Source organism: Malus domestica, chromosome 16 (genome assembly GCF_042453785.1).
Source record: "Malus domestica chromosome 16, GDT2T_hap1".
Taxonomy (NCBI): Eukaryota; Viridiplantae; Streptophyta; class Magnoliopsida; order Rosales; family Rosaceae; genus Malus; species Malus domestica.
Genome location: NC_091676.1, coordinates 4,237,886 through 4,263,747, shown reverse-complemented (window position 1 = coordinate 4,263,747; position 25,862 = coordinate 4,237,886). Strand labels below are relative to the sequence as shown.

Genomic DNA, 25,862 nt, shown 5'->3' with positions numbered 1-25,862 from the left:
ACTCCAGAACTCATAATTTTCTCCATTGAAAACTGGCGTGCGAAGCTCAGCAGTGCCCGATCTTGCCATGTTAGACATTGGATTCAAGAAATCACACCACGTCGATCGTCGAATGAGCTTTAGTACAGCTTGAATCGATTCTAGTTTTTCCTTTCACAGATGTACGCCCAGTTTAGATAACCGAACCTGGCTCTGAGGCCATATTAGAGTTTGTGTTTTATATGTATTTCTATGGAGTTTTCTGTGTTAGAGTTTGAAGAACAAGACAACAATGGTGTTTTAGAGAGAAGATGGTTGAATATGTCTCTTGGATTTCCACACTCTGCAAAAATACATTTTGTAACCGTTATGTATGTAGAGGAAGGGAGATCCTTCACTCACCAATACATCATACAATCTCAACCATTCATTGGTATCATCCTATGAGATGATGTCACTTGTCTTATTCTATCACTTAGATCCTATGCTAGATAAAAGACCACTTGGATTATGATCCAATGGCTTAGATTACATCAGAAATTAAATCACATAAAACAGGAAATTCAAAATTGTAACTTTAGCTCCAAGATATTAGCTCAAGGGTTACACATCAACAGTTACGATGTTTCTTGGGACAATGGGGATCCGTTTGAAGCTCTTCAAGGTGAAAGCCTTTTTCCCTGTTTGAAAACTGTGTCTCTGAAAGATGTCATCTTCCAGAAACAAAGCTCTGTCTTCTGGTTAATTTCGGCCTGCCCTTCCATCAAGTCTTTGTCATTAACTTCGTGTTCTTTTAGCGCCGCCACAAGTGTGCTGAACTGGGTGGTTGTTGTTTCAAGTTCCAGTCTCAAAACTTTGCAACTTATGCACTGCAAGGCTCGTAGAGTTCAAGTTGTGAAAGCTATAAATCTGGAATCTGTGACGTTTATTTCAGACATTTCCATCCATGAGATTTTGTTGATGGATAAATGCCACAAGTTGAAATACATCAACATCTCTACTCAGCACCTAAAGGTCTTGAGATTATCTGGAATAGGCCAACTTATTCTGAAGTCCACAATTGATACTCCAAATCTCGACGGTACTTGTTTTTCGGGTTATTTGAAGCCCCATGTAATTTCTACCAATGCTCCTAAGGTATTTATGGCTATGATCACTCTTTTTTGGACAATGAAGAACCCGGCCCTTCATCCCATTCGCCATCCACAAACTTTCTTGGACAGAGAGATTTTCTTGCAAATTTCGATTGCTCCAAAGAAGTAAGATTGTGTTTTGGTGATCCTGCATCTGCTGAGGTTTTTGTTCGTCCAGAAAATTTCGGGACCTTGTTGCCTCCATTCCCTCGTGTCAAGAATTGTTTATTGTTCGACACCCCTCGTTCTCGACAAATAGAGGCCACAACTGTTGACTTTTATCCCTCTTTATGTTCCATGGCACCTTCTGCAAAGACTATTAGAAGCGTAAAGTTTGTGGAGTCATCGTCCTCCGCGAATAGAGGCCATAGTTTCTGACTCGAGTCCCGCTTTCCGTTTGATCAAGGTGAATAGTTTGACGAGGAGCTTGGTGCTTAACGTGCAATACTTCGAAACAAGAGGTGATCGCGTAGTTTTCATTACTCGTCAGAACATGAATTTTGAAATCCTCCTGCAGTAGATAATTTGTTTCGTGGTAGTTTATGCGTTGTTCGTACCTTTTCAATTCATCTATGGTAAGTCTTTCTTTGAACTTAATGTTGGCATGGTAATCAGTTTCGTGTTTACTAGTACATTAATCTTCGGTCGTTGAGTTAATTGAAGTGTTAAGGGGTGTACGGAAATCATTTCTCTAATAGAACGCTCTTGAGCAACCAAGTGTAAGTTCGAGTACTCGAGAGATGCAGAAATCGAGTATCCGAACTTGATAGATATTCATTAATCCTGCTCAGTTTCATACTTTCAAGGAGAGGAAGAAGAGCCACTATTGCATCGAAGCATGCCTGTCTATACGCGATTAAGAATCGAGTATCTGTTTCGTTTCGCTTAGCAAAGTTTTACAAGAGAGCTTGACAAGTTTACAAAAATTTGATAGAACAAAACTGCATACTCCTCACATAATTTTCACTTGGAAGCAGTAGAACACTAGTGATTCTGTTTCAAAACCTCTGCTTCAGCCCTTGCGATGGGGTCATCCTTCATCTCGATCTCCTCTTCTTTTTCCCCTTCTCGTTCTTGCGTCAATTTTTTCCGGTGCAACTCTTCCGCAGCCTGCATGGCGGCCTTGTTCTCCGCCTGAATGCGCTGCATTTCCTCTTCTTGTTGCTGTCTCTCAAACCATGTGTCTGCATCTGCCCAAACTGTAATAACAAAAAACGAACAAGTTGAAGCATGCCTCAAATTTCAAGCAAACATTACCATCGAAAGTAAAAACTTTTGCTCAACTACTAGCAAGCGGTGGATTTCCATCGTAGATAAGGTATTCCTCTTCTATTCACGGACAATTGACTACAACCCCGATTCAATCCTAAAACCCTAAACCCACCAAGTTCCGCTAACTATACTAACCGAGGCTCGTTTAGAAATCTTTTTAATATAACTAAAAGCACTTCTAGTGAAAATTATTTTTGAACTCTAAAAGTACCTAAAGGCGTTTAAGGTACTGTTGACCCTAAAATCTACCAAGCCTACGTGGCGCGCAGGCCGAGTATTTTCTAAGCTAACTACGTCCTTCGGTGATTGCGGGGCGTGCCAACTCGTCGGCCGAGCTCGGCCGAGGAGTAAATTTGATGATGTTGCGTTGAGCGCGCTGCTGACTTCTGTGTCTTGCGATTGCGGCCGAGGAAGGAACAATTCTCGGCCTCTTGGGTTCTAGAGCCTGAAGACAAGGCTGCTAATTTGCGAAGTTCAATCTCAAATTCGGCTGTCAATGTGCCGAATACAGTAACCTGGTAACACCCCACTTCGCCGAGAAGGCTGATGAGATGACCTCGACCAATGAGGATTCGGAAATCCTTCTCGACCGAGACTTGGATAGGTAACCAGTCGTCCTCGCCGTAGTGCTGTTGATGCCAACGGAAGATGCTGCGAGATCGGCTGATTCTACGGTGACAGAGCTATCTATGCCGACTTAAGATATCACCGGTTGCCTTCACAGTGCTGTTGATGCCAACGGAATATGTGTCGGCGAAAAAAGAAAATAAAAAATCTCAAGGTGTTGAGAAAGTTTGCGCAGGGCAGTTTTGTGTGTGTTGGAGGTTCCCTTGAATGATGCACAGCCTCCTCTATTTATAGCACTAGATACCTTTGAAGTCGAGTCAAAACCCTACTCGAACTAGGTCTTCTTCTCCGGATCAAACACCCACTCGACCAGTCCTATGTTTACTAGGATTGTGAGCCTAGTCCTCTATTGAGCCGGATTCACTTCCGGGTTATTACCCTTGCCGAGACTACTTATCGCGTTAGGACTCGACTAGTAAATGTAATATGACCTAGCCGACCTAGGTTTAGGAGCCCACGTACTAAATGATCCAAGGCTCCCCTGTCGCCAGGCCTCCCGGGCCGAGAGTGGTTCTATACTCGGCCCAACATGTTAATTTGAGCCCAAACACTCTTACTTGAGGATATAATTTGCATCATATCCATCCCGTTTAAGAATATGTCAAGATAATTCAAATTAAAAGATAATCATGATAAAAACCATAATATTATCTTTTAACAAAAATATTTTCACTTTTCCATCCGACGGCTGAGAACTATGTTTACTCTACGGTCTCGATTACACGGGCCGATGATGTAAATTTGGGTCCAAACATTGCCCCCCAGTTTCCTTGAACTTCGGCTCGTAAGCCGAATGATTAAGGAAATTAAGTATCTCCAGCCTAATCAGATGTACTTTTGACCGTCATCCCTTGCTGCTGTTTACTCACGGCTCCTTTCGACCAAAGAACAACTCATGGCCGAAGATAAACAGTTATGAACCAGGGTCGAGAAGAATTGGAATTGGGGTCGAGGATAAATTTGGCCGAGGTCGAGAAGAGTCTTTTCTTGGCAGCTCGGCCTGCCTACATATATATGCATATCAAACCCATTGTCAGCAATCATGACTATATACATATATATATATATATATATATATATATATATATATATAACCTCAAAACAGCAACCATGACTTATTCGGCCAAACTTTGACCCTAGCATCTTCCTGATTAAATGGTTTTGAAACTTGTCCCCACACTTTAACCATAGGCATGGTACTATTGATAGCAGCGAAAATAACTCTTCTCGGGTCGGCTTGTTTGTCGAGCTCGGCTAAAAACAAAATGACCAAAATTTTGCCGAGCACACCACTTGTTGCCCCTCTTATTTTCTTAAGTATCGGTCAAGGGCCGAATGGTTAAGAAAATAATTTATTATATATAATTATATTTTTAGCAAACGAAAAGAAAAGTGGCCGAAACGTAGTCAGGAGGAGGCCAACGATGCTTTATTCCAAGCCAAGATCTTTTTACATCAAAATTTTCACTTTGACATTTTCCAAAACCGAATAAAAGATCATCTCCCAATATTTCTGACTTGGTGAAATATTTTGCATTTTCGGCCGCCGAATGTGTGGAACAAGTATTATGCCCCCCAGGCATAATTTCGGCGTTTAATTCAAACAACTTAGCCGAATAGGATTTCTCCATATCGACTTTATCGCCAATAATCATATCAATTGGCGTAGATTCTTGGGCTAGGCCAATATCTCGGCCTCGTTCGTCATTGGAGCACTCCTCTGACGAATCATTTTCTGAGTCGATTTGTGGCTCAGAAACTTTAACTTTTTCTTCTAGGCCTACCACACTTCCAGTCTCGACCGAAAAAATAGGTGGCCTAGGTTTTTCTTCGTGGCCGACCATATCCTCAGCCTCGACCGAAAAAATAGGTGGCCTTTGTTCTTCGGCCAAATTAACAATTTTCTTAGGCCGATGTCTGATTACGGCCGGAGCGAAAAATTGCCCCCCGGCCTTTGAGCCTAACCATTTTTCAAATGGAATTGATTTGTAATCAGAAACGTAAGGAAAATTTTCTTCATCTAGCCAGGCATTAAATCGAGCCCTGTCTTCATTTACCCATTGCCTTTGCAGGGTAACAGGAGCTTTTATTCTCAACATGCAAGCGAATGACTTTTGCATCTCTCCATGGCCACGAAGAACTTTTTCCACTTCCAAAGATCTTTTACATTCCTCATTGTGTTTTCTCAATTCCTCTAGGAGCTCGTACAATCGGCTACGTTGAGCCAGATTGGAATCTTGATATATCATATGAACTTCGTAGTATTAGCACTGGGTCCCACTGGGCGTGCCAAAATGTTGACCCTAAAATCTACCAAGCCTACGTGGCGCGCAGGCCGAGTATTTTCTAAGCTAACTACGTCCTTCGGTGATTGCGGGGCGTGCCAACTCGTCGGCCGAGCTCGGTCGAGGAGTAAATTTGATGATGTTGCGTTGAGCGCGCTGCTGACTTCTGTGTCTTGCGATTGCGGCCGAGGAAGGAACAATTCTCGGCCTCTTGGGTTCTAGAGCCTGAAGACAAGGCTGCTAATTTGCGAAGTTCAATCTCAAATTCGGCTGTCAATGTGCCGAATACAGTAACCTGGTAACACCCCACTTCGCCGAGAAGGCTGATGAGATGACCTCGACCAATGAGGATTCGGAAATCCTTCTCGACCGAGACTTGGATAGGTAACCAGTCGTCCTCGCCGTAGTGCTGTTGATGCCAACGGAAGATGCTGCGAGATCGGCTGATTCTACGGTGACAGAGCTATCTATGCCGACTTAAGATATCACCGGTTGCCTTCACAGTGCTGTTGATGCCAACGGAATATGTGTCAGCGAAAAAGGAAAAGAAAAAGATCTCAAGTTGTGAGAGTTTGCGCAGGGCAGTTTTGTGTGTGTTGGAGGTTCCCTTGAATGATGCACAGCCTCCTCTATTTATAGCACTAGATACCTTTGAAGTCGAGTCAAAACCCTACTCGAACTAGGTCTTCTTCTCCGGATCAAACACCCACTCGACCAGTCCTATGTTTACTAGGATTGTGAGCCTAGTCCTCTATTGAGCCGGATTCACTTCCGGGTTATTACCCTTGCCGAGACTACTTATCGCGTTAGGACTCGACTAGTAAATGTAATATGACCTAGCCGACCTAGGTTTAGGGGCCCACGTACTAAATGATCCAAGGCTCCCCTGTCGCCAGGCCTCCCGGGCCGAGAGTGGTTCTATACTCGGCCCAACATGTTAATTTGAGCCCAAACACTCTTACTTGAGGATATAATTTGCATCATATCCATCCCGTTTAAGAATATGTCAAGATAATTCAAATTAAAAGATAATCATGATAAAAACCATAATATTATCTTTTAACAAAAATATTTTCACTTTTCCATCCGACGGCTGAGAACTATGTTTACTCTACGGTCTCGATTACACGGGCCGATGATGTAAATTTGGGTCCAAACAGGTACTATGCAACATTTAAAGGCATATGCTTTTTTCGTAATTCAATTGTATTTTTACTGAAAATTGATTCAAAAAATATTTTCACCAAACGGGCTTCCAACCATTTAAAAATAGAGAATTTTAATGAAAAACTTTGGTACTGTTCATTTTAACAAAAAAACCACTTTTTTATTAGTTTTCTCTAAAAATAACTTCCAAACAAACTCCAAACCGCTAATAACAGGACAATTTTTTTTTTTTTTTTTAGTATATCAATATTTTTACATTAAAGAGAAAGGAAGTTTGGTATTGAATTCGTCACGAAATTCCAACCTAAACCTTTGACTTCTAATCGAAGAGGAACACTACATGGCAAATTAATACAAAAGAAAATAAAAAATCAATTACAAACCCTAAACCCAAAACACACCAAAACCCAAAGATCAAAACATCCCAGGCAACCCAGATAATTAATTAATCAAGCAAACCCAACTAAACAAATCAAGCGAACAGTCAAATCCCCACACAAGTACCAACAATGTAAGAGATAAGGAGTAAAGGGGAAGAGGACTTACTGGGCTGGGCGGCCCAACCCTGTTCACCGCCCTTGATTTTCTCAGGTAGGGCGTAATTGACGGTGAGGACTCGGCCGTAGAGCTCGGCGCCGTCCATATTGTCCATGGCAGCGGCGGCGTCCTCCCTCTCCAAAAACGTGACGAACCCAAAAGAGCGGTGCTTCTGGGTGGCTTGATCCAGCGGCGTCTTTACGTCCTTGATGTCCCCAAAGGGTATGAACGCCGCGTGGAGTATCGACTCGTTCACCTCCTCCGCCAGTCCTCCGACGTACATCGTGTTCTTCTGCACTGCTTGCTGCGCCATTCCCCCAATCTTCGCAGTTCAGAATTTTTTCCGGTAAATTTGCAGATTTGAGATTTTGGATTTCACCACTCTCTCCCTCCCCCTTTCTTTCTTGTTTCTTCTGTGGGCCGCCTCTATATGAATGTGCTGTTATGGGCTTTAGGCCCAATATTTTTGTTACGGTTTAGTCTAATTCTTCGTAGATTTTTGTCGCTAGTTCCCTTGTACATTGTTGGGTTTGAGAGCTGTTCGAATCCCATAGGTCTTGGGATCGAAACTGGCAGATAGACTAAAGATAGATAGGGTTTTGGAGTTGGGTAATGCTATGGAGACTGCCAGATTCTCTGGCATCTCACAGATTATTTGAATATTGAAAATATGAGGTATTCTAAAATACCTTTGTTTTCCTTTTTAAAACTTTTTGTCGTGCTCATATTTAACTTCATTCAAAATACGTACTCTCGTTATTCAAGGAACATTAGACATGCGATAGAGCACATTTTAGTGTATTTCTTTCATAGTTTATTAAAATACGAGATGTGTATCCCTATTGCTTGAGTTACATGTCTTTGTATTCTTTTAATATAAGCGATACTAGGAGGGTGATTCAAATACAAGACTTTGAGCTCACGTGAAATGCTCTTAACCACTTGAGTTATATAATCTTTTCAATATCGGGCGTTGCAATCAAAATCTAGTGTGGTTTTTGAAATTTCAATGAAGTTGTAACTAGAATAGCTCTCACACCACGTGAGACCACTGTGCAATCGTTGAGACCAAAACATAACTCATGTGAGACCACTTAAGTTACATGTCCTTATCAAAATACCTTTGTTTTCCTTTTTTAAACTTTTTGTCGTGCTCATGTTTAACTTCATTCAAAATACATACTCTCGTGGCTCAAGGAATATTAGACATGCGATAAAGCACATTTTAGTGTATTTCTTTCATAGTTTATCAAAATACGAGATGTGTATCGCTATTACTTGAGTTACATGTCTTTGTATTCTTTTAATATAAGCGATATTGGGAGGGTGATTCAAATACAAGACTTCGAGCTCATGTGAAATACTCTTAACCACTTGAGTTACATGACATTTTCAATATCGGGCGTTGAAATCAAAATCTTGTGTGGTTTTTGAAATTTCAATGAAATCGTTGGGACCAAAACATAACTCATGTGAGACCACTTAAGTTACATGTCCTTATCAGCCACGCGGTTATAATGTCTTACCAAAATTCCCGATTTACATTAAGAGTTTCAACAAGAAATGAAAACTTCATTTTTTTTCAGATTAAAATTGCAGAATTGTAAACGTAACTACACAAGAGCAAAGGAATTTGTGTATTCCGAAAATGCACTCCAGTCCGTTTTCTCAATAATTCTAGTAAATATTTAATTTGGAGATATCAGTCGCCGGCTCCCTCATAGTTGTTGGATTTGAGTGATGATGTTCGAATACAATATGTCCTGGGATCGAAACTGGCAGTATTCGCGGCACATTGAAAACTCTCTCCATCGTTTGGGTTAGCTGAGCAAAAATAATCCCTTCATCTCTGTTGTCTGTCCAAAAAGTATGAGGTATTCTAAAATACCTTTGTTTTGTGTTTTTTTTTTTTTTGCCTAAAATATGTAACGAATGAAAGGTTTAGTGGTTTTCTTTTTTGTTGTCTAGTGTTACTTTTATCTACTTATAAATGAAAGGTTTAAGGTTTAAATCTCGTGGGTTAAGAGTTCAAAATAGCAACTTTACTAAATAGTTTAGCGTATTCCAACTTCAATCAAATACACTTGTGTATTGTTCGACAACGTTGCTAAAAATAGCACCAAGATTCAACTTCAATCAAAATAAATACTCTTATAACTAAAGGACACTAAACATGTGTGCGATACTGTCACATCTTTTGTGTAAAATGCAAATTTTTTATTTTTTGTGAAATATTTCAATGAGCATTAAGGAAAACTTTATAAAGCATAAAGAAGTGGTTTTATGATTATTGAGCAACAAATGTATATTTAGTAGAATATTTAAGATGAAAACTAAAAAAAGTAAGTGAAAAATATTATAGTGAGGCCCAAAACATTGTCAAAAAGGGATTCCACCCTAAAGAATACCAACGGAAAATCATATGTTAATTTGTAAACTTCAAGAAAAGCCAAGGTGAAAATAATAGATTGAAAGATGATTTAAGTATTAATTTATTTGCACCTCCGACTAAAAAACGATGTGAGGTGTTCACATGCAGAACGAGGCGAACCTAGGTACACACGACGAGCCGGACCCCTCGCACGCAGGATAAGGCAAACTCCTGGGTGCTCAGAAAACGAGTTGGGCTCCACACCCGGAAAAATATATTTTGAAGTACATGTGACTTTTTGGCACCACTACAACAAACTATTATATTTTACCGTGCAAAATCTATTGTACACTAAATATACATTTTAACATCTCTATATTTTTTACTTTTCGGCTTAAATATTCTACTAAATATACACTTGTGCTGAATAAATCGTAAATTCACTTCCAAATACATTATAAAGACTTTTTTAATGCTGACAGAAAAGATTTCGAGAAAATAAAAAAAAATTCAATTTTCACAAAAAACATGGATTAATACGTATGGTTTTCAGTCGGTTTTGCAAATTCGTACATAAATCACTGTTCAATCTATTTATTTTCACCTTTGCCTCACTGTGAAGTTTTGAAAATTGAGGTGAGACTTTCAGTTGAGATTCTTGAGTGTAGGACCCCATTTGACAATGTTATGAGCCTCACTACCATATTTTTTCACCTATTTTTTTAGTTTTCAACTAAAATATTCAACTAAATATACATTTGTTGCTGAATAAACCATAAAACTGCTCCCAAATTCCTTAAAAAGTTCAAATTAATGCTTTGGAAAAATCTTTTGCAAAAATAAAAAATTTGCATATTTGTAAAAAAAAACATGGGTTAGGCAGGCTCGACACACCCAAAACGAAGCGAACTCAGCTCCCGCAGAACGAGGTGAATCATGGCCCACAAAATAAGGCGAGCTCCGCTCATAGAAAACAGGGCTGGCTTCTGGCATGCAAAACGAGGCGAGATTCGCGCATGAAAAAAGAGGCGGGATACGTCGCACAAAATGAGGCGAGCTCCATGCACGAAAAATGAGGCTTGCTCCATGCACGCCGAAACAACGCGGGCTCTGTGGACGCAAAAAGGGGCAGGCTTCTATCATGCAAAACGATGCGGACACCACACATCCAGAACGAGGCAAACCCAGGCACATATGACGAGCTGGACTTCATGCACGTAGAACGATGCGAACTCCTAGGTGCTCAGAAAATGAGTTGGGTTCCACGCATGGAAAAATATATTCTGAAACACACGAATATGATAGTTTGTTGGAGTGGGAAGAGAAATAAAATAAAAATGTACAAAAATGTACAAAAAACATGGGTGTTAGGCGGGCTCGATGCACGAAAAACGAGGCAAACTCAGCTCACACAAAATGAGACAACCCATGGCATGCAAAAGAAGGCAGGCTCCTCTCAAGGAAATAGGGCATGACTCTGGCACTCAAAACGAGACGAGCTCCATGCACAAAAAATAAGATGGGATACATCGCACAAATCGAGACCAGCCCTGCGCACGTAAAACGAGACTGGTTTCGTGCATGCCAAAACTAGAAGTTAACAATAAAATCTAAAAAAAATAAAGAAATAAAGAAATAAAATTTTGAAAATGAGGGATCACTAGATTCTAGCGACTCGTACCGTATATAGTCGCTACCATGCTTGCAATTTCTGTAACTGTGAGGCGCTATCTCACTAGCGACATGTCTTGCACACAGTGGGTAACGAAGTACCGATCGTTTAATTTCTATTTTATTTGTTTATTTATTGCTTTTTCCTTTTTCCATTGAATTTTTTCTTTCTTCCTACCTTACTTTATTTAGATTTAAATATCTTTAGATTTATATTTATATCTTTTTTTCGAGTGTCTTTGACATGGATTATAAGAAAATTTTCACCGAAAACACATTTTATAGAATATGAAGATGATAATTTTGTGTTATGGTAAGGAAAAAAAGAAAATCTTAATAAAAAAAACATAAAATAAATAAAATTGATGATTTAGGCGCAGGTAGATGCAACAGCAGCCTAAACCCAGTGAGATCAAGCGCTAGCTGCAACCCATACTCATGCCCTTGGAAGGCCCAAGGCGCACAAAGGCAACAGAGGCCCATGTGGTTTAGGGTTTATGAGTGTGTGAATAGTAACATGTGAACAGTAGCTAGCCGTAAAAATAACACCCCGAGTTCGGCGTGTTTTAGTGCCTGGTGCACTCAAAGGATTGTTGACTCGCCGCAGCGCGGTGGAGAAATTTGGTTTTTAAAAAGGGGTTAATAAAGACGTTTCCTATAATTTTCCTGAAAACAATGGAGACTCACAAACAAACAAGTCATGGATTTCCCCTAACCTCAATGACATACAATCTCCATATAATTTGTAAATTTCATATTTGAAATCCATACATTCAAAATTTTCAATCACGATATGCATATGCATATTCCTCAATACCATTCTGAAAAGACGTTTCCCTAACCCTCACAAAGCGAGGAGCCTGGTTGGCTTTGTCTTGCCTCCATTCAAAATTGTGATGAACCTTCCCTTTGAGTTGTATAACAAGGGCAAAATTGTATTGGATGATCACTTCTTGCGCAAGTACAAGACTCCAACAACCACGGAGATGCCAACAACAGCCACCGGAACAGCCCAGTATCGCTTTGTCAAATTGGCAAGCTTCTTGGGATAGCCCGGTGGCTGATTCTCGGGGAAAATCTCTAACTCTGGAATATCCGAGGAAGTGGTGTCAAGTTCTCCAATGCATAAGGCTCTCATTTCCTCCCTGGCAGTTTTGCTGTGCCCAGCTTCTTCAAAATCTTCGGTGGCATCTCGTCCTAATGAGATCGAATCTCAACACGTCAGATTACGAATTTGTGTTTGTATCTACATTGTTGTTTAAAATGATTATCTGAACTGAAACAAAATGTTCGAACAGTTGAGAAAGGAAGCTTAGAAATGCACCAGTTGCAGCCAGGAGTACGTCGTCTCCACCAGGGTGGTCGTCCAAATAGGTTGACACATCATACACCTGGGATTAACCAATGCACTATGATCAGATCATTCAGACTGACGTCAAATTTTAGTTCTCCAATTCAAAACAAAACAGAGAAATCAAACCAGCAACGAAAAAGTAAGTTCAAAATTCGTTATGGCATCGACATTCAAATTGATCATTTCAATACAGATCAAGACACAATTTGGATGATAAAAAGCCTCCAACAGTGGTGGGGCTGTCCTCATTCTGCATACTCAATATATCCAATATTTAGGAGAAAAAAGATGCCGAGATGCATACCAAATTTGACAGATAAAACTCACATGAATATTAATGCATAAATGCCACAAGCACAGTAAGGCTGCAAGCATCATGAATAAAACACGACGTATACTTAAACCAGTCACCGGTTCGTTTGATGGAAAGAGAGATCTTTGGGCCAATTGTTGAGTACAAAAGCCAGTTACACTTTTAACAGAATACAGCAAGAGTCGCGAATCGCAATCAATTACTTAGACCACAAGACTATTCATCTGTAATTTAAACAAGATTATGAATAGCAAAACCACACATGACAGATCACTCCTAATGACAATCCAAACCAACCAAATTGTACTATCTATAGGTAAAAATCCAACCAAATTGTACTATCTATAGGTAAAAATTTCATAGTGAAAAGGAGGAAACTTGACCCAGAAACAGAGAAACGCAGAGGAATTACAGCAGTAAAAAGTAAACTATTAATGAAAATAGAACATGGGTTTTGCAGGTAGTATTCCAAAGTCTCATTCTTTGGCCTTGTTTATGACCTACAGATTAAGGACGCACAATACTCAAAGTGTTTCTTTTGTGTTAACCCCAGATTCCCAGGATGCAGTGCAAGGATTAGCTACCGGAGGCAGCAGACAGATCTGAAAATAAAGCAAAAATACCCAAAAGGAAAAACTCAAGAAATACCTTGCCATCGATGACGACCCAGCAGTTGTCTTTGGTGTTGTGTTGCGACGCTTCTTGCATTGTATACAGCTTCGTCAAAGTCGGCATCTTTCTGTGTTCCTTCAACCAACTTCGGAGATTCTCGTTGCTCCTCGTTTCTTCAACCTTCTGCTCCTCCTTGGATTCGATACCTACCAATACCAGATATTCTCTCTCTGTTGGTTGAATCTTATTCGGGAGGACTTATATGGCGGTAAAGGTTTTCGGTCCAATAATGGGTTGCGGGTTGCTTGCTTGACTTTCTAACTATTTCGGCTGAGCCAAAACTCTCTGTATTATTTAACAAAGAAACCAACTTATAATCAAATAGTTTGTTTATTCTTCTTACCTAATGCATCTTCTTGTAAAGATTTTATTAGAATTCTTATTGGGTAGGGACTTTTCGAAAATTTTACAATAAATCGGCTCATAACATAGACCAAGAGGTGCACGATGCATGAATCGTGATCCATGCTATGAGCCGGGCCATACTACACTAATTTACAAGGATGAGGTTTGAACTCAAGTGCAATACACATGCAAGCGTTAAACAAACTTCAATCACATTTCTACTTGGGAATGCCATTACAAGCAAGAGGTCACACTTGGTGCGATGGCAAGTACCTTCGCCCATAAGCGGTAGGTCTCGGGTTCGAGACTTGGGAGCAGCCTCTTCATAAATGGGGGTAAGGCTAGCCGACATTCACCTCTCCCAGACCCTGAATATAGCGGGAGCCTTGTGCACTGGGTACGACCTTTAATGCCATTACAAGCAAAAGAACACAGCTACATGTTTTGTAGCTTAACCCTTTAGTTTGTGAGACAATTAACCATCTTCCATTCCAAACTTCAATCTCATTATGCTTGAATCCAAATGCAACAACAAAATATTAGGATAGGTAGCACCACAACTTTAAATTACTGGTGATCAACGTCTACTTTTCCGGGTCGTTGGTTAGGTTTGAAGAGTTTTCTCCAGATCCGTTAAGCTCGTCCCAAGCTTCTACCCAAGTAACCATGGCATCTGCCAGCTTGAGGAAGTACGGGTCAATCTTGCCAAGCTTAGCCTTGACTTGCTTCGAGAGTTCAAGGTAGCATTTCTGAACAGTAGTGCATTCTTTTGTAAGGACTGCAGATTGGAAGAAAGGGATAAGCTCTTCTTGCCAGAAGATACCATTGTACTCCTTTTTTAGGTTAACAAATGGATTGCTGGCTTTGCTGTGCCATATGTAGGGTAGACCAGTCTTGACTCCATATCCTAAATGATCACATATAACCTACAAGCATATATCGATGTGATAAAGTTTCTCCGACATCAGAGTAAATTGACAAGCAATAGATTCAAACACAGAGTGCATCTAGAAAGGTAGGAGGTAATCATCAAGAGCTAGAGAAACTATTGCAATACACTTCTCAGGTTATCATCTCGAAGTACGTAAGTTATTAAACGGATGTTTGAATTTCATGCAAAGTTATCTTAATTCATTCTCGACAACATATAAATCCGACGCTGATCCCTTTCCTAATAATCCTAACGACAAGAAAGTTTAACCTTATGAACAACAATCCAATTCAATGCCACGATTGAAAGTGCTAAATTCACCTAGAAGAAGTATGCAAATACAAAAAGATAAAGAAGAAAGAGGGTTAAAGATAAAGAACTTAACAAGCAATTCAAATTACCTTCATGCACCAGCCAGCCCACATATCATCATATCTTCCAATTGGCTGACCGTCACCCATGAGTCCGAAGTACATTGCCGGTCCAATCAGTTGACGGTTGAAAGCCAAGTTCATACCACACATAGGAAATAGAGTTCCCTTGGGTATTGTCAGAACTGCATCAACAAACCTGAAAACATTTTACCAAGAAATGAACACACAAATACGAAAAAAGGGCTTTCCAGTGGTTATTAGTACCGTTTTTGTGTTATTTAGGATCATTCATTATACCTAGTGTTTCTTTCTAGAGGCTTGGCAAGCTGGGTGGGAGCATCATAGTCCGGGATGTTGAGCCAGAGGCCATGAGAAACTGCGGTTGGAACACCCTCACGGAGACTAAAAGGATATCCGCGTACAAAGTCTGCACCTTCTCTGTATGGATCATATAAAGTATTGAAAAATAGAGGAGTTGATGGATTTAACAGGTTCTTTACATGTTGTTCAAGTGCATTGATCTCTTTCCCAGATGGGTCTTTCGCAACCTGCATACAAAGATACAGATTTCAACAAACACGAGATTTCGAAATTTTTCGCAGTAACACGAACAACGTATAATTCATACCAACAGATAAACACAAATTGGACAAACGTGAAATTACATAACACATCAAAAACTTGTTTCCATAAAACACAAAAACCCAGATCAAAACCAAAATGCTTAAGTTATATGGTGTAAACTCCACAATCCCAATAAAAAACAAAACCATCGCAATTTCATCACTCGGAAATCCAAAATTTGACAAAAATTGACAAAACCCATAAAAACCCAGAACCCCATTTCCTAAAAAACTTCAAGATCCATCCAGTTAAATATAAAATCTCATTTTTTAGAGAAGGAGAGAGAGAGAGAGAGAGAGAGAGAGAGGGATGTTAATTCTTACAAAGCAATCGTCGTCAATGGTAAAAATGTACTTCTTCTTCGAGACCAAGTACCCAAAGCAGCGACAAGCAGAGTCCTTGAAGGAAATGCAGGAGGCCTTGGGACCCAGAATTCGATTAATATCGTTGCGATTGAAGAGCTCGTAGTCGAATCCGTCGGGGACCCTGACGGTCCGCGACGGATCGCCGTCCTGGACGATGATCAGGTGGTAGGGCTCGAAGTACGGCCGCCACATCTCCAAGAAGTCCAGGTTTCGAATCGTCGGGATCACGATGTCGAGCTCGTCTTTCAGGATCGGCGTCGGTTTCGCGTCGGAGAAAGTAGCTCCTCCCGCCATTGCTGGCTGTTGATGGCGGAGCGGAGAGGCACTAACGTTACCGAAGAAACGCAGACAGTGATAGAATAGAAAGAATTGGGTTCGACTTACGATGTTACGAGGAGAGCGGGATTTGTCTTCGACTCTTTTGACTGTTTATTTGTACGTAGACGGAAAAGGTCACGTCGGTAGTGTGTGGAAGGGTAATTTGGTCAATTTGATAAGTTCTGTGAGTTACAGAATCCGAACTGGACCAGCCCATTAGGAGTGGGACCTTCAGTGCGATCCATATTTTCAAAGAAAAATTAATTAAAATAATTTAAAATTTTAAAGTTTTAATGATAAAGATAAAATAAAAAATAAAGTAAACAGTATCAAGATTGACTTTTTAATATAAAAATATAATTTTTCGTTAAAATAAACAGTACCGAACGCTTTTCGTTGAAATTCCCTATTTTTGACTATGATTAGGATCTTTTTTTGGTTGGATGGAAATTATGATAAGGAATATGCTTAATCGGACTTGCTTCTTGCATAATTATTATTTTTTTCACATGCCTTCCATAATTATTTGGATGGCAGCCTATTGAATCGAGAAATCGGTTTGATTATCTATAATAAAATAATAAATTTAAATAATATAGATAATTTTTCAAATAATTCAATTCGAAATGATTGGATATCCGATTCATATTTGAGAAGAAATGAGACAGGCTAACACTCCTACGGGAGGCAGCAGTGGAATATTTGATAGATGCATTGTTGTTGTTGTTAGCTTCCAACACCGCCTGCACTGCTGTTCTCTGTTGTTAACTTGGCCGAATGATCAATGGCGGCAACAAGTGGTCTTGCTGATTCATTCTTTGCCGACCCTCGATGAATTAGCCAATTAGCCGACGCCGACGATCATGCTCCGGCCAATCATCTTCAAGAACATGTATTACGATGTTCATGCTCCGGCTAGGGTTTCGGAGAAACTTGAGAGTGCCCAACAAAGATACGCTGATATAATGCAGAAAGTGGAACATGCATGCACTTTTGATACGATGATCATGTTCAGAACTCCCAAAGTGTAAGATACGCTGATATACACCTGGACTACTTTCATGCATCAAATGTAAGATCACAAAAAGCTTACTTGTTTGCTTGTTAGTTTACAGATTGTTTTTCAGAGTGCATGTAAACCAGCAATCGATTGTCACAAGCTACGGCCACAGCACCCGACCTCGAGTCATCGGTAGCAATACACGAAACTCTGCCGCCTGATACCATCACAAAACTTAGTGTAAAAACCATCAGTTCAACAGAAAAATAAGTAAAATGATTCATCAGTTTCGTCTCAACCGTGACTCGCATCTATCAAATATTAGGAATCTGAGGCAGAATGAAGCAATCAACCAGAAGCAAAAGCACAGCAAATGTAAGTCATATACTGATGCATGTTTCACTAACGAAATCTGCCGTGGATGAAAGGCTGTTTCTAGAACCAATTATTGTAGGGTTCATAGTTCGACAACTTCTGCTTTCTAACATTATTCTTTAAGATAGTAATCGCAGATGCATACCGTTAAACTGATGCATATCGCCGAGTTTAGTTCCTGTTGATAACTCCCACGTATACACAAGTCCATCACTAGTACCACAGATCCCTTGACCAGCCGATGCACCAACAACAGCAGCTCTGTAAATCGAGTTTATAAGTTAATAAAATAGCTGAATTCTCAATCCTGGAAAGGTTTGTACTCTCTGATTGTTTAAAAATAGTAATGTCCAATTATCAGCAATACATTCTAATCATCAGAGAAACACCTGTAGACAGGCATTTCAAGTTTATCTTTACCAATGTCTAATCCTTGAGACTTTCCCTGAAAAAAGCAGAAATTTCTACTCTACGTGTTCTAAGACCAGTAACTGAACTGAAATAGCATAGAAAATACCAGATCAATATGAAATCAGGCGATTAGTTATTGGCAATAACTGATCTCAATTTCATAAAGTTCAATGCCCCGAAAAATAGTTGAAGAATTCCATTCCAGTACATGAAAAGGTCAACACACCTTGGATCCAATGTACTTCCGAAGATCATCGTATTTTTCACCATTAGAGCAAGCCTCCACCTTCCCACTGGGTTTAAGTCGCAATCACCGGACATATAGTCTTGACTATCAAAATCAGAGGATGATGAGACAAGAAGCCAGACAGCAAGGTCTTCCCCCTCCAAGGAAAATTGGCCATCACATGTGGCAGGCATCATTTGCTTGAGGTGTTCTTCTATATCAGAGTAGCGGGAAACAGGGCACTGTATTTGCCAAGTAAACAAACTGACGGGAATGAATTGACAGACTGAAGTGCTTGATGCAGAGAACGTTGACACGAGGATGCGTTTAGAAATATCCCTGAAAGAAAATGCCGTTGCATGTTACTACTAATCAATTTTACATAGAATAAAATTGATTGCCTAAAATGTTCATATTAAATTAGGTCAATAACAAACATATAACCTACTATACGCAAAATTCATATAAAAGGCGAACTGGAAGCTGATAGAATCAGACAACAGAACTAATGGCCGGAAACTTTTAATCTAAATAATCCAGATTAGGTAACACAATTAGGACCAATTATCAAGCCTATGTGATTCCACATAACAGTGAACCAGTGATATTTTACTTTATGAAAGAAGACTACTTATGTGCGGTAGGCCTCCTCAGTAGTTTAAGAAAGGCATACCATAAACTGAATTCACCACAACCATTATGGCCAACAACTATATGAGTACAATTTGGAGTTCTCTTCAACTCCACTATTCCAGGGGAGATGCAATCTTCAGCTGGCAGAACATAATTCTCTATCTGTGCACTGCAAACAAGGAATTTGAAGCCCCATTAAAATTTGTTTAACACAAGATATGGAAACAACTCGAAACAGTAAATGATTGTCGGCAAACATGAAAAACAGTAACGCAATTTGTGGTGTACCATCAGATTTAATCGATTGGCTAGGAAAAAAGGGGGAAAATATCTCAGAACACAAAGTGTGCACATGGCACGACTTACAAATAGACAATTGCGTAAGGTTACAGGCTTATAGCAAGTGCCATGTTTCCCCACTGAACTAGTGGTTGATGTATTAAAGGTAAATCTAGCACAAAATTTGCACCAGCAATCAAATACTTGGACTTTTGACACAATACTCCCACTCTATTGAAAATAACACTTACTAAAGTTTGACACCCACACTTGTATTAGAGGTGTTGAAAGAAAGGTTTTAGATACTCACCTCCACATTGAGTTCATAACCCACAGATGCAGTCTCCCACTTTCTCCAACAGCAACAATATTGTTGGGTTTACAAACCAATATACATTCTAAACTGTCTACTGCTTTCAATCTTGCCACCACTGAAACATAACCAAGTTTTACTTCCACAATCTTCACTGTATTCTCCTCTGAGCAGTTTGACGTACATGTGGAGCATGAACAATTGATACTCCCCTGCCTAAGAATATTTAAAGGAAATCCTTCTTAGTAACTTTAATCCTAATTTATGACATTACTTTTTAAAAATCTGCATAGATGGTTAACCTGCAGTAAGGTGTTTTAATGCTGTCAAGTAAAACAAGACATCGCCCATCTGGAGTGAATTGCAAACTGGATCTTTCCAAAGAAATCTGGCAAAGAGTAAACACATAAAGGTCGTACCCAGTGCACAAGGCTCCCGCTTTACGCATGGGCAAAGAGTAAACACATATGTCAAAAAAATTGATAATAAAGCACACAAGTCTACCAAGCCAAATAAATACGAGAACTTACTTTACCAAAGTAGTCTTTTCGCATGGGCCATGTTACGGATGTGTGACCAACAAAAGAAGGGCATCCAACACTTGGTCCCTCGATTTGTATCTTGTAGATGAATAGGCTTCCGTCCTTGTCAACCAGATGGCCACATAAAACACAAACGTAAGTTTCAGTCCCCTTTGCACTCAACAACGCTGACAAAACAGGACTTTGATGGGAATAACATCCCACAAACTCAAGATTGCCCACTAGTTCCTTATTAAATTCCATACTGTGAGACTTCGAGTCTGAATGATGTGGAATACTATTGGGATCATGAATGATGCTCATCCCCTGTTTCTGAGATGTTTCAGAGTTGTTTAACTCGAGGAGGTTCTCATGTTCAACCACATCCTTGTCAACATGGTTTTCTACACGTGAAACAGGCAAATCAAGTGAGTATGAAGTATCATTTTCTCCAGAGGCACCAACTAATGCTTGATCTTGTAATACAGCAGGAACACTACTGTTTATGGGACCTTTAGATATCGTGGAAGGTTTCTCTGCATTCAAACAACTGGAATGTCCCCCAATCTTGGCTTCAGCACAGAATGAATCTCTCTTATTTGAAGTGTCATCAGAAGAACCCATTTGCAAAGTCTCCAACGCAAGCAAAGTCTCTGTGGAAGGGTATGATTCAGGCACACAAATATCACCATTATTTCTGCATACTATACTCTCTGAGAACGGAGCACTGTAATTTCCTTTGTGAACTTTCCTCCTGGTATATACTAAGTTCGAAACTTTATTAAACGACTCATTTCCAATTTCTGCAACAGTTCTCTTATCAGCATTTTCATTCTCTGATGTTTTTGAAGAATTCAACATGCCTCTTTGGTTATCATCAATTACATCTATCGCTGAATAACCAGAATCAGTACTTGAGTTAGCTAGAATTTCCTAAGAAACAGTGCACATAGAGTTGGAAAAAAAAAATATGGAGTTCGGATCACTAATTTGTTCATAACCTGATAATAGAAAAAAAGTACTACAGAGTAAGGAAATCGTAACAAATTGTGACAACTCACACAAAGAAACTAAAATGTCATGTCATTTTATCTAACTTACGAGGCCAGTAGAAATAGAAGGCGCTTCATCTCACCAACTAGACGGAAAATGAGTACCTTAGATAGACACATCCCAGAATTTGGGAACAAAAATAAAAGTTTAACTGAAACAATTGGTGTAAAAAAAATACCTTCAGGGAGGTTATCTGAAGTTTCTTTGCTTTGCTTCGATTGGATAACACCGAGTGAGCATCCATCCCTATTAGCAAATTCATCCCTGATTTCTTCAGAAACGACTCTGTTATGAGGAGATGTACAAACTGAAAGAGACCCAGATATGTATGTGTCACATTCCTCAAGCCTCCCAGTAGAATCCATGATATATTTGCTTCCATTGATCTCAAGATGATCATCTAATGATTTGTTATGCTTATTAACAGAAACAACTTGCCGATAACTGTTGAGAAGGCATGCATCGTCAGAACTATCTTCATCAGCTTCAGCCTTATCAGTGGAACATATATTGTGGTTGACTACACGGTCACCATATTGATCACCCTCTAAACTGTCAGGAACAATAGACCTTATTGGAACAATTGAACCAAGATCGCTATTTAGGTTATACATCCCTTCTTCCTCAGCATCTTTAGTTGCAGCAAGCATTGCACCTACAAGTATAAAGAAAAGAATAATCAACCAACTATAAAAGGGCCGAGTGTAAAACTAATAATGTTCAATGCAGTACCAGTGGATGGAGCACTGGTTTCATTAATTTCCTCTTGAGATTTCAGCATACAAGGCAGAATTTCTGAAGGGCTAACAGTACCCTTTTCCTTTCTCGAACCCTTCTTCAGCAAAGGAATAGCTTGCGGAAGAAGAAATGTCATCATTGACTTGGCCATTTCTTCTCCAACTGAATCAAAATCATTAATTTCAGAACTTGCATTTGGTTTAGAAGCGTCTGTTTCTTGTTCTGGGTGTGATTCAGTCACCAAACCTTCAGAAATGACCACATTCAAGGCACTTCTATCCTGGATGGTTGAAGCAGATTCAGAAGTATTATCTGCATTTGATGCGGAAATAGTGGAATAGATTATCAATTACCAATACTTGAAGCCACCATCTGGGGTACTCACAATGGAATGGCATACTATGAAACAAGCGGATAGTTAATGATTACCCTGTGTAAAATCTAAGGTATCAGGAGCACAAAGATCAGTAAGAGCTTCGGAATCTTTTGGTATTGTAGAATCCATATTTTTATCTTCTGGTGCCATCAGGTTGAAATCTTGAGACCTGTCACACTGTAGAGTATGTTATTCAACAGAAAACCGACTACAGAACCATGACATAAGCAAAACTGAGGACAAATGGACAACTTTTCTGAACAAGCTTAGAGAAGCCTAGTTTGGACTAACCACAGTGATGTAAATAAATATTTAAGGATATGTGAGAATGTGTTTTCAAAAGGTTTCCAAGGATATGTGAATCAAATTGGATTCAACAAAATAGTGAAGTATTTTCAGCTTCCCATGGGGTTTTGAGGGAAGATGAATAAAAAGGGAAATGAGCTCACAGGTTTTTCTTCATCTACAGGCAAGTTGCTGGCTAACACAGTAGATTTACAACTTCCAGAACCAACCAAAAGCCTTGCTTCTTCATGGGCAGAATCCTTCCTGAGATGATTGGAGAAGCAAACAGAATCCAGTGGCAAACTATCTTTGGCTGAAAAGTCACTCTCTTCGTGATGAGCAGGTACTAAATGCACTAATGGTGGCGAGACTTTTTGATGTGATTCTGTCAGCAACCCTTCAGGAATGACCACCTTCAAGGCACTTCTATCCTGGATAGTTGGAGCAGAATCAGAAGTCTTATCTGCATTAAGACAACAAAAACGAAAGATGATGATCAATTACCATACTTGAAGCCACAAGCTGTGGTGATCACAGTGGAACTACAGAGTATGAAACAAATGGAGAGTTAAGATTACCCTGTGTTAAATCAAAGGTATCTGGAGCATAAAGGCCAACATCAGTAAGACCTTCGGAATCTTTTGGCACTGTAGCATCTACATTTTTTTCTTCTAGTTCCATTGGATTCGCATCTTGAGACCTATCAAGCTGTAAGAAGTTGAGAATGTCTCAATCAACAGAAATTCACTACAGAACTGTGACACAAGTCAAATTGATGACGATGGACATCTTTTCTAAACAAGCAAAGAGAAGCCTAGTTTGAAGTAAGCAGTGATGTAAGCACATAAATATTTGGGCATATGTGAAAACTTGTGTTTTCAAGCATTTACAAAAATATACGAATCAAAAGGGAACCAATAAAATAGTGCAGTATTTTCAGCTTCGTTTGGGGTTTGGGGGGAAGATGAATAAGAACAGAAAATGTGCTCACAGGTTTATCTTCATTTGCAGACAAGTTGCTGGCTACCCCAGTAGATTTACAATTTCCAGAACTCGTAAAAAGCCTTGTGTCTTCATGATCAGCATCCTTCCTGAGATGATTGGAGACGCCAGCAGAATCTAATGGCAAACTATCTTTGGCTGAAAACTCACTCTCTTCTTGATGAGCAGGTAATGGTGGCAGTACCTTCTGATATTTACAAATGTCATCTTCATTCACAGCATTCTTCCCATTATTATGATATCTCTTCTTCCCTTTTGAAGCCTCAGCTACAGATGCCAGATATTCAGGTCTGCTTCTTTTAATGCTAGCCGAACTGAATGACTTCGAATTTACAAGTTCACGTCTCCTACTTCGCTTCCCTGTGTTTCGTGGTGATGCCATGAATGAACATGGCTCTGGGGAATGATTATCAACATCTGTTCCAGAGGCCCTGTTACAGAAGCTCAAAGGTAACAAACTCCTTTCTGCAGTTCCATTAACATTTGCTGCCATCTCCCGAAGTAACCTCTGGACAAATGGATTTTTGAAGCCAAAAAACTGCATTTAAAATGCGAAAAAAAAAAAAAAATCAATCTTCTGAGTTACTATCATTTCTGTTTGATTTATTTCAGCAAACATGTGAAGAACAAAGTAAAATGGAAAGGAAATCTTATGCTTCTCTAGCAGACAGAATGGTTAAATAATAAATATCATCCTGCATAGAGGTTGATCAGATTCAGAAAAGGCGCCATTCCAATAGACGAGTTGAAATAACCTAATAACCTATATCAGAAGGGACTAGTTTATGGAGAGTTGAGTCATGAGTTGAAATTAACTGAACATGTAGAAGATGACTAACGCAATAAGTTGTCACATAGCATAGTTTACTGTGTCACTAGTGAATGTGTTTCAGATGAACCAAAATCTTAATGTTGCTAAGGACATTTATGTTTTTCATGTTAATTAACTTGGACATTTTTCTTTCTTGCTAGGAGTGTCCACAGAAGAAAGTAACAACAAAACCCAATTGCTTACAATAAAAGCAATTCCGACGTAAACTACAAACGAAAAAGGAATCAATTTCTACCTCCACACCATCAGTCTTGCACGAAAACCTCTTCCCGTGCCAAATCTTCAACCGGGGAAAAAATTTCTTCTGAAATTTCTCCCATGCCATATCTGGGGTTTGCCCAGAACAGGATTGTCCATCAGCACAAATAATCTGCACATTTAAAAAATTACCTTTCCATTCAAGCATAAAATCAAAATATGCAACCGAAAAGCTGAATGTCATTAAAATATCATTAAACAATCAAAAGCTGCAGGGGTTTGGCTACAAACCGAAAATAAAGGTCCTTTAGGACCTTCTTGAATCTCCATCTTATATGTGCTCCCATTGTGAGCTCGAACCGCCTGATACCCAACCGGATACGGATACCGATCTTTCCCCTACAAAATTTCAGTACAATTCAACAAAATTTCAAAGACAGCATGAATTCATGTTAAAATTAGGATGATACTGAAAATAATCACCAACTTTATAGTCTTATAATACTTTATCACTAAACTAATTACTCATCCTAATTTAATTCAATCAATCAAATCTCACAAACCCTAACCTAAACTCTAGATTTTCGAAATTAAGAGGTGGGAAAGAGGAAAATCGAACCCGGGAGGAGCTCCAGTACTTCTTGTCCCAAGGTCCAGTGTAGAGGGAGCCGATGGATGTGATTTCGAGATCGTCTGGCTTCTCCGCCGCTCCACTGGGTTTTGTTTCTCCGGCGACTTTCGGAGGCTTCGTCATGTTTTAGGTCTGAGCTTTCGAAAGGACGACAGTAAATTAGCGGCAAAATATTTAATTTATAGTTCTCAGAGAAAGAGAGGGAGGGGAGGTGTTTGTGGCGGGAACGAAAACGAGAGGGCCATTTGAGATTGAAGAAATTAAAATAGATAATTACATTTTACACCTTTTAGGTTTGGGATATTTTTCAAATTGGGCCATGAAGTTTTGGAAATAGGAAATATCCCATACCCTTCTTCGACTATTCGACCTGTCCCTCAAAGAAGGGGAATCAAGATGGCATAGAATGCCCGTTAAATTTCTAACATTACATCTTGAAGTTTTCAAATTGTATCAATTCATATTTTTCTACAAAATTATTTGAAACTTCATTAAATTGATGACCTGATGAAAGTAGAATCCGTAAATCGGTTAGCATATAAGTCAATATTTGTACCAAATTAATTAAAAACTCATCAATTTAATAGAAAATTAAACGATCAAATAGATAAAAAAACGTAATTCATACAATAATAAAATCTTATGGTGCAA

The 25,862-nt window shown here is 39.4% G+C and overlaps 4 protein-coding genes and 2 long non-coding RNA genes across 8 annotated transcripts; 2 read left to right on the top strand and 4 right to left on the bottom strand.

Moving 5' to 3' along the window:
- Window positions 1-1,938: 1,938 nt before the first annotated feature.
- LOC103416488 (uncharacterized) lies at window positions 1,939-7,709 on the bottom strand. Its single transcript, XM_008354731.4, has 2 exons — window positions 7,010-7,709; window positions 1,939-2,311 (listed from the first exon to the last, which is right to left on the bottom strand). Exons 1-2 carry the CDS (start codon window positions 7,311-7,313, stop codon window positions 2,097-2,099), a joined length of 519 nt encoding a protein of 172 aa, XP_008352953.2. The 5' UTR covers window positions 7,314-7,709; the 3' UTR covers window positions 1,939-2,096.
- A 4,016-nt stretch (window positions 7,710-11,725) lies between these two features.
- Window positions 11,726-13,492, bottom strand: LOC103402807 (cytochrome b5). Its single transcript, XM_008341566.4, has 3 exons — window positions 13,358-13,492; window positions 12,367-12,433; window positions 11,726-12,239 (listed from the first exon to the last, which is right to left on the bottom strand). Exons 1-3 carry the CDS (start codon window positions 13,442-13,444, stop codon window positions 11,989-11,991), a joined length of 405 nt encoding a protein of 134 aa, XP_008339788.3. The 5' UTR covers window positions 13,445-13,492; the 3' UTR covers window positions 11,726-11,988.
- Window positions 12,238-14,335, top strand: LOC139192720 (uncharacterized). Its single transcript, XR_011577068.1, has 3 exons — window positions 12,238-13,025; window positions 13,058-13,973; window positions 14,155-14,335. It is a non-coding gene; the product is annotated as an uncharacterized lncRNA (long non-coding RNA).
- On the bottom strand, window positions 13,922-16,471 carry LOC103402806 (probable UDP-arabinopyranose mutase 1). Its single transcript, XM_070815317.1, has 4 exons — window positions 15,979-16,471; window positions 15,329-15,579; window positions 15,059-15,227; window positions 13,922-14,652 (listed from the first exon to the last, which is right to left on the bottom strand). Exons 1-4 carry the CDS (start codon window positions 16,312-16,314, stop codon window positions 14,311-14,313), a joined length of 1,098 nt encoding a protein of 365 aa, XP_070671418.1. The 5' UTR covers window positions 16,315-16,471; the 3' UTR covers window positions 13,922-14,310.
- Window positions 16,472-16,916: 445 nt separating this feature from the next.
- Window positions 16,917-25,464, bottom strand: LOC103403258 (uncharacterized). 3 transcript variants are annotated; one of them, XM_070815315.1, is made up of 17 exons: window positions 25,200-25,464; window positions 24,872-24,979; window positions 24,618-24,752; window positions 23,540-24,088; window positions 23,127-23,256; window positions 22,713-23,011; window positions 22,317-22,440; window positions 21,882-22,199; window positions 21,328-21,804; window positions 20,106-20,989; window positions 19,878-19,963; window positions 19,573-19,791; window positions 19,024-19,152; window positions 18,351-18,689; window positions 17,859-17,974; window positions 17,432-17,555; window positions 16,917-17,218 (listed from the first exon to the last, which is right to left on the bottom strand). In XM_070815315.1, the coding sequence occupies exons 1-16, from the start codon at window positions 25,332-25,334 to the stop codon at window positions 17,443-17,445; spliced, it is 4,161 nt and encodes a 1,386-aa protein (XP_070671416.1). In that variant the 5' UTR covers window positions 25,335-25,464; the 3' UTR covers window positions 16,917-17,218; window positions 17,432-17,442. The 3 variants fall into 3 exon arrangements, with proteins under 3 accessions (XP_070671416.1, XP_008340302.3, XP_028952092.2); XM_008342080.4 differs by having other exon boundaries at window positions 16,917-17,555; XM_029096259.2 differs by having other exon boundaries at window positions 16,917-17,555; window positions 20,106-20,749.
- Window positions 20,620-24,656, top strand: LOC139192721 (uncharacterized). Its single transcript, XR_011577069.1, has 4 exons — window positions 20,620-20,759; window positions 21,577-23,718; window positions 23,812-24,000; window positions 24,523-24,656. It is a non-coding gene; the product is annotated as an uncharacterized lncRNA (long non-coding RNA).
- Window positions 25,465-25,862: the final 398 nt, after the last annotated feature.

Bases quoted from the DNA above. Each gene is read 5' to 3' on its own strand.
- LOC103402806 (XM_070815317.1), bottom strand. From the start codon at position 16,314: ATGGCGGGAGGAGCTACTTTCTCCGACGCGAAACCGACGCCGATCCTG. The intron at 15,228-15,328 runs GTATAATGAATG...AAATGTTTTCAG, and splicing joins CCTCTAGAAAGAAACACTAG to GTTTGTTGATGCAGTTCTGA. The intron at 14,653-15,058 runs GTAATTTGAATT...ATATGCTTGTAG, and splicing joins GGGCTGGCTGGTGCATGAAG to GTTATATGTGATCATTTAGG.
- LOC103403258 (XM_008342080.4), bottom strand. From the start codon at position 25,334: ATGACGAAGCCTCCGAAAGTCGCCGGAGAAACAAAACCCAGTGGAGCG. The intron at 24,980-25,199 runs GTTCGATTTTCC...GAAATTTTGTAG, and splicing joins AGTACTGGAGCTCCTCCCGG to GGGAAAGATCGGTATCCGTA. The intron at 19,792-19,877 runs GTTAACCATCTA...AAATATTCTTAG, and splicing joins ATTAAAACACCTTACTGCAG to GCAGGGGAGTATCAATTGTT.
- LOC103416488 (XM_008354731.4), bottom strand. From the start codon at position 7,313: ATGGCGCAGCAAGCAGTGCAGAAGAACACGATGTACGTCGGAGGACTG. The intron at 2,312-7,009 runs GTAAGTCCTCTT...TTGTTATTACAG, and splicing joins GGGTTGGGCCGCCCAGCCCA to TTTGGGCAGATGCAGACACA.
- LOC103402807 (XM_008341566.4), bottom strand. From the start codon at position 13,444: ATGCCGACTTTGACGAAGCTGTATACAATGCAAGAAGCGTCGCAACAC. The intron at 12,434-13,357 runs GTATTTCTTGAG...GGTTAATCCCAG, and splicing joins GGGTCGTCATCGATGGCAAG to GTGTATGATGTGTCAACCTA. The intron at 12,240-12,366 runs GTGCATTTCTAA...CGATCTCATTAG, and splicing joins CGTACTCCTGGCTGCAACTG to GACGAGATGCCACCGAAGAT.